The following is a 15155-nucleotide window of genomic DNA, read 5'->3' on the forward strand; positions in this document are numbered from 1 at the left end:
ATCCGCAGTCAAACGGCCAGGTAGAGCGAGCAAACGGCCTCATATTGTCCGGCATCAAGCCTCGACTGGTCAAGCCTCTGGAGCGTTCGGCCGGCTGCTGGCTCGATGAGCTGCCGGCCGTCCTCTGGAGCCTGCGCACAACTCCAAACAAGTCAACCGGCTTCACCCCCTTCTTCCTCGTCTACGGTTCCGAAGCCGTCATCCCAACGGACATAGAGTTCGACTCCCCTCGAGTCACCATGTACACTGAAGAGGAGGCGGAAGAAGCACGGCAAGACGGCGTCGATCTGCTAGAAGAGGGCCGGCTGTTGGCACTCAGCCAGTCCAGCATCTACCAGCAGAGCCTGCACCGATACTACAACCGGAAGGTCAAGCCAAGATACTTCCAAGAAGGAGACCTTGTGCTCCGGCTGATCCAGCGAACAGCCGGCCAGCACAAGCTCTCAGCACCTTGGGAAGGCCCTTTCATCATCAGCAAAGTGTTGGGCAACGACTCCTACTACCTGATCGACGCTCAAAAGCCCCGAGCACGCAAGAGGGACGACTTCGGCAAAGAGACGGAGCGGCCATGGAATGCAAATCTCCTCCGAAGATTTTACAGTTAATGCAGTATGTACCACACTACCTTTTGTATTAAAGTACGAAGACTTCGGGCCCCCCCGAGAAGAGCTCGGGGAATGCCCTCTTTTATCTATATGATAAGAATTATGCCTACGAGTATGTTATTCTTTGTTATGCCGCTTGGCACCTGGTTCGACTAGTCGGCCCAGGGACTTGCCGTCTTGAACTATGAAATGCTTCCTGCAGCCGGACAAGTAGTGTGTGGCACCTAAGCCGTCTCCTGTCAGAAGTCGCATCTCGCGGAGCGACTGTCTGGTGGACAGGAGTAAGGTAGAATGGGTGTCCACATGAAAAATGGCTAAGGACTCAAAGCATGTACATAGTTTAAAGCCGGCTTCCAGCCTTTCACAACCGACTCTTGAGCAGCCGGCTCGCCGTCCTCTACTGAACTTGCTAAAAAACTCTAAACGGCTAAGTACTTGCCTTCCCAAAGTAGCCAAGTACCTGACCTAGAAACAGTCCGCGGAGCGGCTGTTTGGCTGGCAAGACGGCAACCGAGGGAAGGCGGCAAAGGAGAAAGCCAAAAGAGCAATGAGCAAGAAAAGATAGAACACGGAGAAATAATTACATAGCAAAGGCCCTTGGCCGAATCTTCAAAACAGAAGTTCAAGATACACCCTGCGGGTGGAATTGTGCAAATTAACAAGTTCATCGAGACAATTGAGCAGATAAAAACTAAGATAAAGTGCCAAGCTTAGGAAGCAGCAGACGGGTTCGGAGGATCGGAGGAGTCGGCGGTGCCAGTTGCCGGAGCAGCCGGCTGGTCGGTCTCCGCTTGGTCATCTCTGGCAACAGCTGGCTCGGAAGGGCGCGGCTCGTTGCTAGAGGCGCGGTCGAGCTGGGGTTGGCCATCCGCTCCGACCTCTGGCGCCTCCTCTTCGACTCCTTCCTCCACCTCGCCTTCTTCCTCGCCACTGGAGTCAATCACCTCCGCCGAGTCCTCGCTGTCGTTCGGATTCAGTCCGAACCACTCCGGCGGCGCCCCGTCGCCATTCTCAACCCGCTCTGGGACGAAGACGCTAGTGTCGGTGCTCGGCGATCGACGTCGCGTGCTTGACGAGATCGTCTTCCACGACCGCCAACTCCGCCTAAGCTTCTAGCCGGAACATGGCCAGATGGTCTAGGCTCAGCCCAGGGTACCACACCTTGACGAACTCTAAGGCCCGGTGCGCTCCAGCCCGGGCCGAAGAGCCCTTCCAGGCCTCAAGGCGACCAGCCGCTACCTCCAGCCAGTCGGCAGTCCGGCTAGGGGTACGCGGTGCCTGCATGTCCATCCACAAGGAGGCGATCGCCTGGGCGCCGACACGTTGAAGCTGGCGCAGCATCTGGTGTGCCGACCGTAGGCGGGCCTCGATGCTCAGGATCTGCTCGTCAAGAGTTCGGGGGCATCGGCGGCGGTCTTCGCGCCGTCCGCCCTCCGCCCTTCATGATCAGCTTCGATGGCTTGGTTGGCAGCGTTCGAGTGGCCGGGGAAGAAGTCTGCCAAGACAAAGAACAAAGAACAAGTCAAAAAACTAAAAGTTGGCTTGACCACCAGCCGGCCGCTCCAAAAAGAAAAGTAAGGAAAGGCTCACCGTCGACGAGATCCTCGATCTCATGGAAGCCGGAGGTCAGCATCGCCTCCTTGTCGGTCCAGGAGGAGCGCTCGGATGCGAACTCATCAAGGAGGGCGGTCTCCTTGTCCTCCGCCTCCTTCTGGGTCTTCTTGAGCAGCTCCTTCTGCTCTGCCAGTTGCGTGACCAGCAGATCGCGCTCCGTGGCCAGCTTGCCGCACTCCTCCTCCTTGGTACGCAACGCGGTGTTGGCCTCGCCCAGCTGCTGCTGCAGGGTGGCGTTGGCCTCTGCAGAAAGAAGAAGAAAAAAAGCGTCAGTCGTCAGCAAGAAAGGTCACCGGGGAGATCCGGCCTGACTGCTCGGTAGTCGGCCCAAATCTCAGGGACTACGACCCGCAGGTGCGCCAGCGCACCCCCACGGAGAAGAAAGAAAGTCACTCCGGACGGTGCGCTTCGCTGACGGATCAATGGTGAAGATCTGCGGCCGTGGGACGGTGGTGTTCGCCGCCGAGACGGTTGATCACAATGCGTTCACTCAGGTGTACTACATACCTGCACTGAAGAACAGTGTGGTTAGCCTGGGACAGCTGGATGAGAGTTGGTTCGATGTGCACATCCGGCATGGCGTACTCACCATCTGCAATGATCGCGGGCAGCTCCTCGCCGAGGTATCGCGCTCCACCAATCGCCTGTACAAACTCGTCTTCACGCCTGTACATCTAGTGTGCCTTGCTGTGGGGGCGGTCTCTGATGCTTGGCGCTGGCACGCACGGCTCGGCCACCTGCACTTCGACGGCCCGGAGAAGATGGCCAAGAAAGAGCTGGTGCGTGGGCTACCTCACATTGCTCACGCCGAGGAGCTGTGCGAGGCCTGTCTCGCAGGGAAACAGTGTCGCATTCCATTCCCACAGAAGGCCAAGTACAGGGCGACGGCACCACTGGAGCTTGTGCACAGTGACCTGTGCGGCCCCGTCTCTCCACCAACACCTGGGGGGCGGCGTTACGTGCTCGTACTGATCGATGATCGCAGTCGCTTCATGTGGGTGGAGCTACTCAAGACGAAGGATGAAGCCGCGCGTGCCATCGTCAAGTTCCAGGCCGCAGCCGAGCTGGAGTGTGGACACAAGCTTCGTGTGCTTCGCACCGATCGTGGCGGAGAGTTCACCTCGGCCACGTTCTACAAACACTGCGAGGAGAGCAGTGTGCAGCGGCACCTGACCGCGCCGTACACGCCGCAGCAGAATGGCGTCGTCGAGCGGCATAACCAGACGCTCCTGGGCATGGCAAGGAGCATGCTCAAGGCGAAGCAGGTACCCAACCTGTTTTGGGGGGAGGCCGTGCTCACCGCTGCTTTCATCCTCAACCACAGCTTCACGCGCTCCGTCGATGGCATGACACCGTACGAGGCGTGGTATGGCCAGAAGCCTGATGTGAGGTTCCTGCGCATCTTTGGGTGCGTTGGCCATGTCAAGGCAGCAGGACCACATCTCCGCAAGTTGGATGACAGGAGCACGCCGATGGTCTTCATCGGCTATGAGATCGGGTCCAAGGCGTACCGCATGTATGATCCAGTGACGAAGTGCCTGCACGTGTCTAGAGACGTGGTTTTTGACGAGGAGGCGCGCTGGAACTAGGAGGCGCCGGGGGGGTCGCCGGTGAGCAGCTCCTTTACCGTCGTGTACCCTGCGTACGCCACAAGAACCGGCGTCACCAAGGCCGCTGCAGCAGAAAAAGCAGCGTCGTCACCTACCTCTGCAAGTTCATCTCGTGCCTCGTCTGCTGCAGGCAGCATCGTCCCCGACACGCCCGCGGCCACGTCGCCGCCCACGCATGGGGGAGGAGCGGATGTGGTCACATCAGAGACCACGCCGGTGCCCCTCGTGTCACCACCGGCGGTACAGCCGGATTTGTTCGACAACGCGGACAAGGTCTCTGCACCACATTGATATCGCCTGGTCAAGGAGCTGCTTGGCTCAACCTCTAAAGTACCAGGAGGTGCTGAGAGCCCCCCGCCATCGGATGGTAGTGGTGATGATGAGGAGCTACACCTAGTGACGGGGGAGGAACCGGCGTCCTTCGCCGAAGCCAAGCACGAGGACTGTTGGCGCCGGTCGATGCTCGATGAGCTGCAGTCCATCGACGACAACAACACCTGGACACTCACCATGCTCCCTGCAAGTCATCAAGCGATCGGCCTCAAATGGGTGTTCAAGCTGAAGAAGGATGAGGAAGGGAACGTCCTCAAGCACAAAGCCCGCCTCGTTGCTAAAGGCTATGTGCAGCGTCCTGGCGTGGACTTCGAGGAGGTGTTCGCACCGGTGACCAGACTGGAGTCCGTGCGGCTCATCCTGGCGCTGGCGGCGCACCGTGGCTGGCAAGTGCATCACATGGACGTCAAATCGGCGTTCTTGAACGGCGACCTCAAGGAAGTGGTCTATGTGTCCCAGCCACCTGGGTTCGTCGCAGAGGGGCGTGAGTAGGCTGTGTACAGGCTGCACAAAGCCCTGTATGGTCTGTGTCAAGCTCCAAGAGCATGGAACGACAAGCTGGATGCTAGTATGACATCTCTCGGGTTCACGCGCAGCGTTGCAGAGCATGGCATGTACGCGCGTGGAACCGGGGAGAGCCTGCTCATCGTCGGGGTGTACGTGGATGATCTGGTGATCACCGAGGCAAAGGAACAGGAGGTCCTCGGGTTCAAGGAGGAGATGAAGCAGCTCTTCTCCATGAGCGACCTGGGCCTGCTTCGCTACTACCTCGGCTTGGAAGTGAAGCAGGAGCGTGGACGCACCACCATCACACAGGCAGCGTACGCCTCCAAGCTGCTCGACAAAACTGGGCTGATGGGGTGCTATCCAACTCGCACTCCTATGGAGCCACGGTGCCCGTTGAGGAAGGAGAGCAAGGAAGCCGCGGTGGACGCAACGCTCTACCGCAGCGTGATCGGCAGCCTGAGGTACCTCGTACACACACGCCCGGACATTTCGTTCGCTGTGGGTTTCCTGAGCAGGTTCATGGAGGCGCCGGCAGCAGACCACTATGTAGCAGTGAAGCACCTCCTTCGATACATAGCGGGCACGCTGAGCTACGGCTGCGTGTGCCGCTACGGCGACGGCGAGTCCCTGACAGGCTTCAGTGACTCCGATCACGCCGGCGACGTGGATACCAGGAAGAGCACTTCTGGCGTGCTGTTCTTTCTTAGTGAAAGCCCCGTCAGCTGGCAATCTCAGAAGCAAAAGGTCATCGCAATCTCATCTTGCGAGGTGGAGTACATCGTGGCGGTGACGGCGGCTTGCCAAGGAATTTGGCTTGTGCGTCTCTTCGGCAAGCTGATGAATCAACCAGCGGCGCCGTTCTCACTGTTCATTGACAATAAGTCTGCGATCTCCCTCTGCAAGAACCCAGTTCTCCATGATCGCAGTAAGCACATCGACCTTCGATATCATTTCATTCGTGATTGTGTTGAGAAGAGATGGGTGGCCGTGGAGTTCATCGGTACAAGGGAGCAGAAAGCAGACATACTGACGAAGCCGTTGAGCCGTGTTTGCTTGCAGGAGCTGCTTGGAAAGATTGGGATCATCGACGTCAAGCTCGTTCGCCAGGGTTGAGGGGGAGATTGTTGGTTAAACCCTGTCTCCCTCGGCCTTCTCTGAATTTAGTTTGTTTTCTTCAGATAAGTGTCGCTAGACACATTCAGTTTCGACAGTAGCTAGTCGTTTTTATGTTAGCGTTTTTTCTCGCCAATTGGTTGCGTCTTGTGCGCCTTGGCTCAGTCGTAGTAGGCCCAGCACGAAGCTCGGATCATGGGGATGGACGTGGTCAGTAGTGGAGCACGTTGCTCGGGCACGTTGGTGTACTCTTGATGAATAAGAAGAGCAAAACAGAAAAGCTGCAGATGTTGAGCGCAGCATAAAAACTTCAGTGTCTCTGTGTGTTCTTCCTGTCAGAATCCTCTCTCTCTCGTTCGAGCTAGAGTTTAGGGAGACAATAGTTTAGGCAGACAGCTTTGGGCCACCGCAGCTAGCCATCGGAGTGGAAGAGCTGCCTCATCTCAGCCGGACAGCCCGACCAGCACGGATCGACGAAAAACTTGGAGTCCCAACTCGCAAAACCTTAGCACACGTACGTACAGCGTTTCTTTGTGGCGGCTCCCGAATCCCGATCCGAGGCAGACTCATGAAAAGAAGGGATGTACGTCGAACCGGGCACGTTGGCTTGGGTCTCTACCTAGGCCGCATGCCCAGGTGCAATAGAGCCCACAACCTCCGAAAACCACAGTCCCTCCTCCTGGCCCATTAGCAGCGATTTCAAACGAACCCGTCTGACCGTTTGAATCGAGACTGCCGGCGACATCTTCGGCGGCGGTGGCTGCCGCCCCGGCGGCCTGGCTAATTTCCCTTTCTTCCTCTTAGAGACTAGCATCCATTCATCCGGAATAAAATCTGAAAGAGTTGTGAGCGTACGGTTTACCTTGGGGATCGGCCCGATCCAAGTCATGATCCATGGCCTAGGTTTCTTCTGCGTGACGTTAATCCGATGAGCAATCGGCTTCTCCGCGTCCCTTGTCATCGCCGGAGCCGCCGTTCTGACCTCCACTTTGCCATAATCTTCGGCGACCTCATCACTCTCGCTCTTGTCGTCTTCTTCGCTATCCGCGAGAACCAAGAAGTGGCCTCCAACTCGCGTATCCGGCTTCCATCCCTCGGACATGGAGGAGAAATCAATGAGCTCGATCGAATCTTCCGCGTTGGGGCTCACCTGCACATGATGATCCACGACCACATCATAAATGTCAATGCGCAAACGAGATCCTACCTTAATCTGGTCGTCCATCGCTAAAAAATCGCCGGCGAGGACGTCATTGTCCATATCTATCACCGCCGTCCATCGAGAGGACGGGGAATGTTGTAGCCGGCCGACGATCCATTCCCCGGATCCACAAGAATCTCAGAAAAGCACCGCCCACCGCAACCCCTCCTCCGTTCTCGTAGTCCCCTCGTGCGCGGCCTCGATCTGATCCTGGATGGATCCATCGGGATCTGGCCGTGCCGCAAGGGACGACGGCGACGAGGTGATGAGCGGCTGCAGTAGTACCCTAGCGGCGGCCGGGGTACGAAGAGCGCGGCCCATCCAGCGCCTCCGGCGGTCGCGAGTCCCGCTCCATCGAGCAGTACCATATACGAGAGCCGCCCTAAAATTGGCCGTCCTCTCCTACCGACGGCGTATGACGGGGGAGGAAGAGGTTATGGCAGCAAATGGAATGCACAATACAGAAGAGTTATTATATGTGACAAAAACAAACTGGAAATTGACGCCAGTTCAGGCAAGCAGCCAGGCATTGGACCAACAGCTAGCAGGCCATGCAGGCAGGCATGATTATTACATGCATAAAGCCAACATGAGCTTCTTACTCCGCTCCCAATTCCATTGGACCATTATTCATACGCATGCGATATCAATGTAAGAGCAAATCACACCGGCTGTCCTCTTCAGTTAGAGTTAGGTGATGTTGTTTTGTTGTCAAGCTGCTGCTTCCTAAAATACGCCCTCCTCATCAACAGGTCATCAGTGATACGAAGAGCGGCAAACACCCCACCGATTTGGCTCTTTGCGTTGCATTCCTCGACCGAGAAGTTGTCCGAGCAACAATCTCCGTGACATTTGCTCTTTGTGTCAAATTGCTCAAAGAAGCCCGCGTCGTTGGCGGTTTCAAGCGTCGCCGGGAGCGTCTTGATGTGCTTGGATAGTACGGCAAGATCGTCGAGGCAGTCGGTGACGCACTTGGAGGGTTTCTTGATGGCCTTGGCGAATGCGGCCGCCTCCGCCGCCTTCTTGGCGACGACTTGGACTGACATTGCGATCACGTCCTTCACTTGAGGCGTCCTGACATCCAGATTGTTTAGTAGCAGATTGGTGCACTCAAATTTGTACGTAGCAGTCGCGCATGTGGCGTTGATGGCTTCAATGCTGGGCCCAGGCTCTTGGTCCGATCGAACAACTGCAGGGGCGACAGCGATGGCGATGGCGATGACGATGGCAAGCAGAGCCGAGGCGGTGTAAGGCAGCAGAGAAATGGCCATGGTAGTCGATGAATGGATGATCTTTCTCTCCCTCTCTATTGTTATATGATGGATATATTTGGTCAGGTGGGTGGGTGTGTGCGCACTTGCAGCGAGAGAGCAGATTAGCTAGCTGGTGTTCCCCTTCTTATATAGGCATACACATACACCAGATAGATAGATAGATAGATAGCACCGCATGCATGCTTCCTTGCTTTTGGACGCCTATTTTTAGTAGCTCGGCCAATTTCAGCGCAGGCAGTTGAGAAGGACCTACCTAATTTAGTTGTGGCCACATAACAATCAAAATAATAGTTGTGGCCATGAATCCATCGACTTGTTCTCCCTACCTAATATAGAATTATAGATAGACGACAAGCTTGCTGGCTAGATTATCTTAATTGTTTTTTTCCTCCAACCCTTGCTATGTGTGCAAAACAAACTCCGGCCATATGTTTATGTTTAGAATACAGACAGAATACAGCTCCCTCCATCCTGGTTTCAAGGCCCAAGAGCCACCCAGCCGAGTCTCTTTTTTTACTAGAGTAACTAGAACATAAAGGCGCACGTTGTTGCGCCCGTTCGTCTTAAGGGAAGAACAAGTGACAGTGAAATTTAGATGGTCTAAAACTAAATACTTGTTCAAATTCCTGGGTGCATTCAAAGGTTTAGGTGGCGGATTCCATAAAATCAATGTTCAATGGGGTTTCTAGACAAAATATCGATGCTCCATGTACGTCTATATACCATGACAATTATAGAATAATAAAATTCTAGCGCTTTCACATAAAAACCAGTATCACATAGCATAGAAAGAGAACAGATATTTTACAGTCGTTGTTTCAGGCTACTTGCTCAATATTAACAGTAAATGGTCCATTGGGTGGGTTGGCATGAAGCGCAAAATCCAATCCTCACTTCCATTCAAGAGTTTTGGAAGAAAGTGCACAAGGCAAGATTTAACCCTACTTACCTAAGCGAACACACCTGATTATTAACTAACACCACCTCGAAGTTGAATCATTGTGTTATGATTAATTTACCTGAACAGTGACATGATTTAATCAAAGTAGTAAAAGATAACATGGTAAGGGGCGAATGGTCTTTGCCCCGTATTTCCTATTTGATCAAAGACCCCAAGGTTGGTTTATTCACACATACATTTTCTACTGATATTTCTATAATTCCTATGGCCATCAAAAACAACATCCTATTTTCCAACCTTCTCCATAACTTCTAGCACTGATTGAGGTATACACTTATTAGGGGTGGGCTTGTTTCATGTCTACTCCTAATGAAGCAGTTGATAGTCTCGCTTCCACGGTTAAATTTCGTCCCACCATAGCCGGTTTTTTTTGTCCTCATTCCCACCTCCCACTTACCAGCAATCCACCCTGGTTCCAGCGCTGAACCAAAAAATACGATGCCCATGCGAGGTTCCTACAGCGATCGATTCCCACCTCCCACATGGTCGATCGAGAACAAAACGCTTAGAAAAAAATCTATGAAAATAAACCTACGAAAAAAACCGGGTGGAATTGGTCGCACGTACGAGCGATTCCTCCTGACCTAGAATCAGTCGCACGCACGAGATGCTCGCCGCCGTTCTCCGTCCGTACGTCGACGCCGCTGACGTCCCCTTCGCCGCCGATACATCCCTTCGCCGCTGCTCTCCCAGTTCAAAGACGATCCCCATCTGGAGTCCGACGGCGATCCCCGGATGCGGCGCTGTTCTTGTTGAGGATTCAGGATCCGCGTCCGGATCCGGCGCCTATCGCTTTCAGGCGCCGCCGCTGATCGCGTACAGGATCCGGCGCCGAAACTACACCAGGATCGGCAGTCGTTGATTGCGGAATATAGGTAAACAACACATGATCCAGCTTATACAGTACAAAATTTTAACACAAATGGTCGTTACTTTTTATAGAGTCTAGCCTCAGTAGCCCACATTTGAAATTACTCCTTGCATCTTTCTGAGCACAGTTGGTAGTAACCAGCTGTTATGAAATGATCCTGTTGATAATGAATAAGCTGTCCAAAGTGAAGTGGTGCTGAATAGCAAATAGGAGAATAGGGCTGAACCATCGACTTGCCTGTAGGTTACTCTATACATGAACGTGCTAGGCAGGATAGTCTAGGATCATGAAAGAAAACATTGTAAGCCATAGTTGAGTGTAGACATAATTAAGATGAGGTTGGCAAATTGAAACATATTCGTTTGGAAAGAGCATTTGGTAACTGAAGTTGCCTTATCATACATAAATGACATGCCCTTCTCCTTTTCCCACGCTTTAACTTTAGTAGTCAAAATCTCCAGCAGGGCTACATGGTAAAACAATATTGAAGTTCAGAAAACAGGTGGGAATGAGTGTATCTGACTAACAGGTGCATCAAATGACCCGTAAGCATGTTTCCAGAAGATTTCACATTGTTGAATATTTTAAATAAAGATTCAGTTATGTCCAATGATAGTATTCATCTAGAACAAATTAAGCAGCGGGTAAAATTCAACATACACACAGCTATTGTCCAAGCAATCCAAAATGATAATCACGTGAAGGCTCAACCAAACAATAGAAATTTCCAGTAGAAACACACACAAAAGTATGGAGGCATACATGGAATTTTGCTGACCAATACGTCCTTGCCTTCTTCGCACGCTTGAGATTTATGTGAGCTCCTCGACCAGCATTATAGCGATTTTGATCCTGAAATTGAAGCCATATAAATGGTCTATGGCAGATGCAACAATATAATACTTTGACTATAAAGCATTTAAAGATAAGAAAAAAATCATTTCCCCCCTCATATTCACCGAGCCAACCCTCCTCTTCAGTTGCTGATGTCCATTTTACCACCTTTTCTAGAATGTCCTTTCTGCTTAGAGCAAGATCTCTTGCTTCTGCAATTCGGTCATCCATATCTGTAAGCAGCTCTGAGAGATCTGCTCTACCTACAAATCAAAATTTATACATTGTCAAATTCAACATATAACAGTACTGTGCCTTTAGGAAACTAAGAGCAATATGGTAACAGTAAAATGTCTTCCTTTAGGAGACTACCATTGATATACTTAGTAAAAACAACTGAGTACTTCTAAAATTATCCTCATGTTTGAGTATTATCAGCCTTTACTTCTGCAATTAAATATTGCCATTTATTTTAGACAATTGACTTTTTTGTATGTCAATGATATTTTACACATAATCAAGAAGTAGTTAGCTTGAGCACCCCACCCCCGCTGTTTCAGGGAGCTTTCATTCCATAGGTTAGTATGGGGAATTCAAAAAGCCAGGCAAGTGAATGTAAACCAGAAGATGACTTAACTACAGGTATGATGCACGCTTTCATAAATTGCTACACATGCGATCCTTGCATTTCTAACCAGTGACAAGCTCTATACGTAATGTGTTGCAGGCCTTACTAACGGGACAAATGTTGAAGAATACAATGCAAGGATCATAACGGTAGCTCGAAATGCAGACGATAATTATGCGACGCTTCCAGGTATAACCCTGTGTGAATCATGCTCCAATTATGCAGAGATTATATAGTCAGAAAAGGGAAAAGTGAGGAAATCAGGCTACATCCTTTTCCTTTCCCAGCAACCACTCCCGTAAAAGTTGGATCGGATCGCACGAGGCGATCAGGAGGCGACGAGGCCCTTGCACGCCGCTGGTGACGCCTCTGGTTCCCTCTCTCTCCGTCGGCCGCTTCGGCGGCGGGAGGGAGGGGGAACCTCGGGTCTGTTCGCTAGGTGGGTGTGTGGTAGGGTTAGGGTTGAGGGAGGCGCTGCCGAGGCCGTTGCGGTGGTGTCGCGTCGGAATAAGTTTCTCCGGGCTCCGTTCGCGGTCAGGCAAGGCTTTTGCTTTCGTCTAGGAGCCAGCGGAGTTGGGGATCCCCGGGTCTCGTCGAGGTCGCGGGCGTTGTTGGCTGGAGGTCCATCGGCACTGGCCGTTTGGGTCCTCAGATGGGCGATGGATTCAGGGAGACGAAGACCCTTCTTCTTCCTTGTTGGTATGATTTGCTGTTGCTGTTCTTCTCCTTCCTCTGTGCTGATGCTGGTGGGAGATCCTGCTTGGTCCGGGCGGATGGCCCAGCCGCGGTGCTGGACCGGTCGGATGACTCGAGTTCTCTTCTCTCCGGAAGGGACACTTTTCGCGGTACTCAAAGCCAAAGATGGCGACGACTGTTGCAGGTGTGTTGGATTGATGTCCATGCCCTCTCAGCGCTGGTGTCAAGAAAGGAGGAAGCAGTGTGGCGGCAATTGTACCATGGTCGAAGATGATGACCTGCTTGCGACTGGTTGCAGATCCTTCTGTTGCATGGGTCTTCTCTCTAGATTCAGGGATGATGACACAGGGCTCCGGAGATCTTCTTGTGTTATGGTTGTCTTAGGGTACTCTAGGTGTTCATGGTCCTTTGTGTTTATGTTTCAGTGTGCTTGTAAGGGTCAACTTCTTTGTACTGATTCGTGATATGAATGAAAAAATTCTCAAAAAAAAAAGAAAAGGGAAAAGTGGCATTCAATCAATGATAAGTTATTTATTTAACGAATACAGTAATTTAATTCTTTAGTAAGTTCTGATTTCTGACATCTTTTCTAATTTATTAATAGGTGTGAATTTGATAGAAAAGGAAACAGATCTGCGCCATACAGAAATATATATGGTATAACTGGAATAAGCCATGATCTGCTAACCAGCTGTCCTCCGCATGGCATACTATATATGTTAACCTACTCTGCCATCCCTCCTCCCCCTCCTTACTCTCCCTTCGCCCAGGCCTGGAGGAGAATTTCCCGAGGAGTACGTTGTGTAAGCAAGGACCACATCAAGAAGGCGAGTTCCTCTAGGTATGACAATTTCTGCATCTTTCTCTTCTCTAAAAGTGTAATAGCTATTAGATTAGTATCATCTTTTGGTTTAGGTATACCATCAAATTCCAGATAAAGAACACCAGTGGAGATAGTGCCAACTTATAAAAATCTCATAGCCAATACAATTAATTGTAGATCTAACCAAGCAGTCCTATTAAGTGGGCTGCAACTAATGAAAAACAGTTCATTTAGATATTTTAGGCTAACAGTCTATTCTGGACATTGCAACTGCGGCACACCCCTAGCTTTTCAACCGATGAATAGGGCTCACTGCCTAATTTTGCATAGCCAAGCAAACTTCATAATCCAAAATAATGTTAAGATACAATGTGGTGCTAAAATTTAGTGAACAGTCAAAAGTTGAACATCAAGTTAAGCAAGCAGAACAATTTACCAGAGCAATCTGTCCATTTGAGGACCTCATGGTTTATCCATGCCTGTCTTGTAAGTCCATCTTAGTGATTCCATCAAGGAGCTCTCAGCGAGAATATCTAGGCTTGGGAAAGATCTGTCATGAGGAACGTAAAACAGTTAAGGTATGTGCATAACTTCACGTGGCCCTTGCATGGATGTACACAACTACAGGTAATAGATGATAACCACCTGAAATGTCTTCCTTTTGAAATCTTTAAAATATACACAAGATGTTCTAAAAGAAAAAAAATACTGTGAAGATTTACAATCAAAGACTGTTTTTCTCTATAACAAACTCATATTCCCAAGAAATTCTTCATGGTGATGCACATGGGACATAGGGAACAACAAATATTGATGATGATAGTATTACCAGGTTGTACTTTATAGATTTATTAACTGTTAGCAATCTAAATTTTGACAAGCATGTGAAAAAATAAGTCAATGTAAACTTGCAGTAAGAGGATACAAATGTAAAGAGTGAATCCGTTCTCCACCATCATACTTTGACAATAAGTGTTGTATTAGATAATCCACATGATTATAATACACTAGTAGAAAAAGGGTCATTTGTCCCGGTTCTTAAGGGCCTTTTGTCCCGGTTGTTGAACCAGGACTAAAGTGTCGTTAATAATGCCCTGGGCCTTTAGTCCCGGTTCTTACATGAACTGGGACAGATGGGCCTCCACGTGCCCCGTGCGGTGAGCCCAGGCAGGAGGCCCTTTGGTCCCGGTTGGTGGCACAAACCGGGACCAATAGGCATCCACGCGTCAGCAGCTAGCAGGAGCTGAGGTTTTTTTTAAGGGGGTGGTTTAGGGGTTTTGGGGGGTTAATTTAGGTGTTTCATATATTGTGTTATCTAGCTAATTAATAGAGAGAAGTGTCCTCTCTTATCTCCGTGCTTGGTCGACGTACGCTACGTATTATACGTATAGAGAGGACTCGACATGCTAGCTAGTAAGCAAATGAAGGAAACAGAAGATCGTCATGGACATATGCATACAGAGAGAAGTGATATCAACCACCTCTCCTTCTCCGAGAGATTGGTCGAACAACAAGTTCTCGTATATCTATCCGACGCTACTGGCTACATATATACAATATAATTATCTCTTGCAATATAATCTCCTAATTATATATGAACTCAGGGTCCACATGGTATTCTCCGTCTTTAGCGATCACGTGGTAAGGAAGAATGCCGCCAATTCCTCTTGAATTGCTCGCATACGACCTGGTGGTAGGAGTTCATCCCGCATTTGAAAGATCTAATTTGAAGAAGGGGGTCAAGACATATATCTATGAATAAATGAAACTCAACACAAATGATGGTAATAAAATAAAATTGTGAATATTATTGCTTACGCACTTCATATTGTTCGTCAGAGTAGCCCCGCTCACAGGTCGTGTGGCGGATGGACCCTGGCACAACCACTTTACAAGAAATAGAGGTCAATCAAACTGATAAGCAAGCATGCTATAAATGGTATTGATGAAACTAGCGCTTGAATCACTAGGAGATGCGCGGAACATGTTAGTAGTACTTACTTTCGGGTGTCTAAATTGCAGCTTCTTCGGCAGTCCCGGAGCCTTTTTGGTGAATTTTGTCCAAACCCTGCCAGACAAAGAAAA

The 15155-nt window shown here is 50.5% G+C and overlaps 1 protein-coding gene and 1 long non-coding RNA gene across 2 annotated transcripts; one reads left to right on the plus strand and one right to left on the minus strand.

Moving 5' to 3' along the window:
• Nucleotides 1-7596: 7596 nt before the first annotated feature.
• Nucleotides 7597-8352, minus strand: LOC147993217 (uncharacterized). Its single transcript, XM_087542547.1, has one exon. It carries the CDS (start codon nt 8252-8254, stop codon nt 7664-7666), a length of 591 nt encoding a protein of 196 aa, XP_087398673.1. The 5' UTR covers nt 8255-8352; the 3' UTR covers nt 7597-7663.
• A 3129-nt stretch (nt 8353-11481) lies between these two features.
• Nucleotides 11482-13083, plus strand: LOC147993218 (uncharacterized). Its single transcript, XR_015615466.1, has 3 exons — nt 11482-11565; nt 11651-11740; nt 12852-13083. It is a non-coding gene; the product is annotated as an uncharacterized LOC147993218 (long non-coding RNA).
• Nucleotides 13084-15155: the final 2072 nt, after the last annotated feature.

The sequence above is a fragment of the Triticum urartu genome, chromosome 1A, assembly GCF_056163025.1.
Source record: "Triticum urartu cultivar PI428250 chromosome 1A, HENAU_Tu73, whole genome shotgun sequence".
In the NCBI taxonomy this organism is placed as follows: Eukaryota; Viridiplantae; Streptophyta; class Magnoliopsida; order Poales; family Poaceae; genus Triticum; species Triticum urartu.

Excerpts from the sequence above, each read along its gene's own strand:
- LOC147993217 (XM_087542547.1), bottom strand. The coding sequence starts at position 8,254 with ATGGCCATTTCTCTGCTGCCTTACACCGCCTCGGCTCTGCTTGCCATC.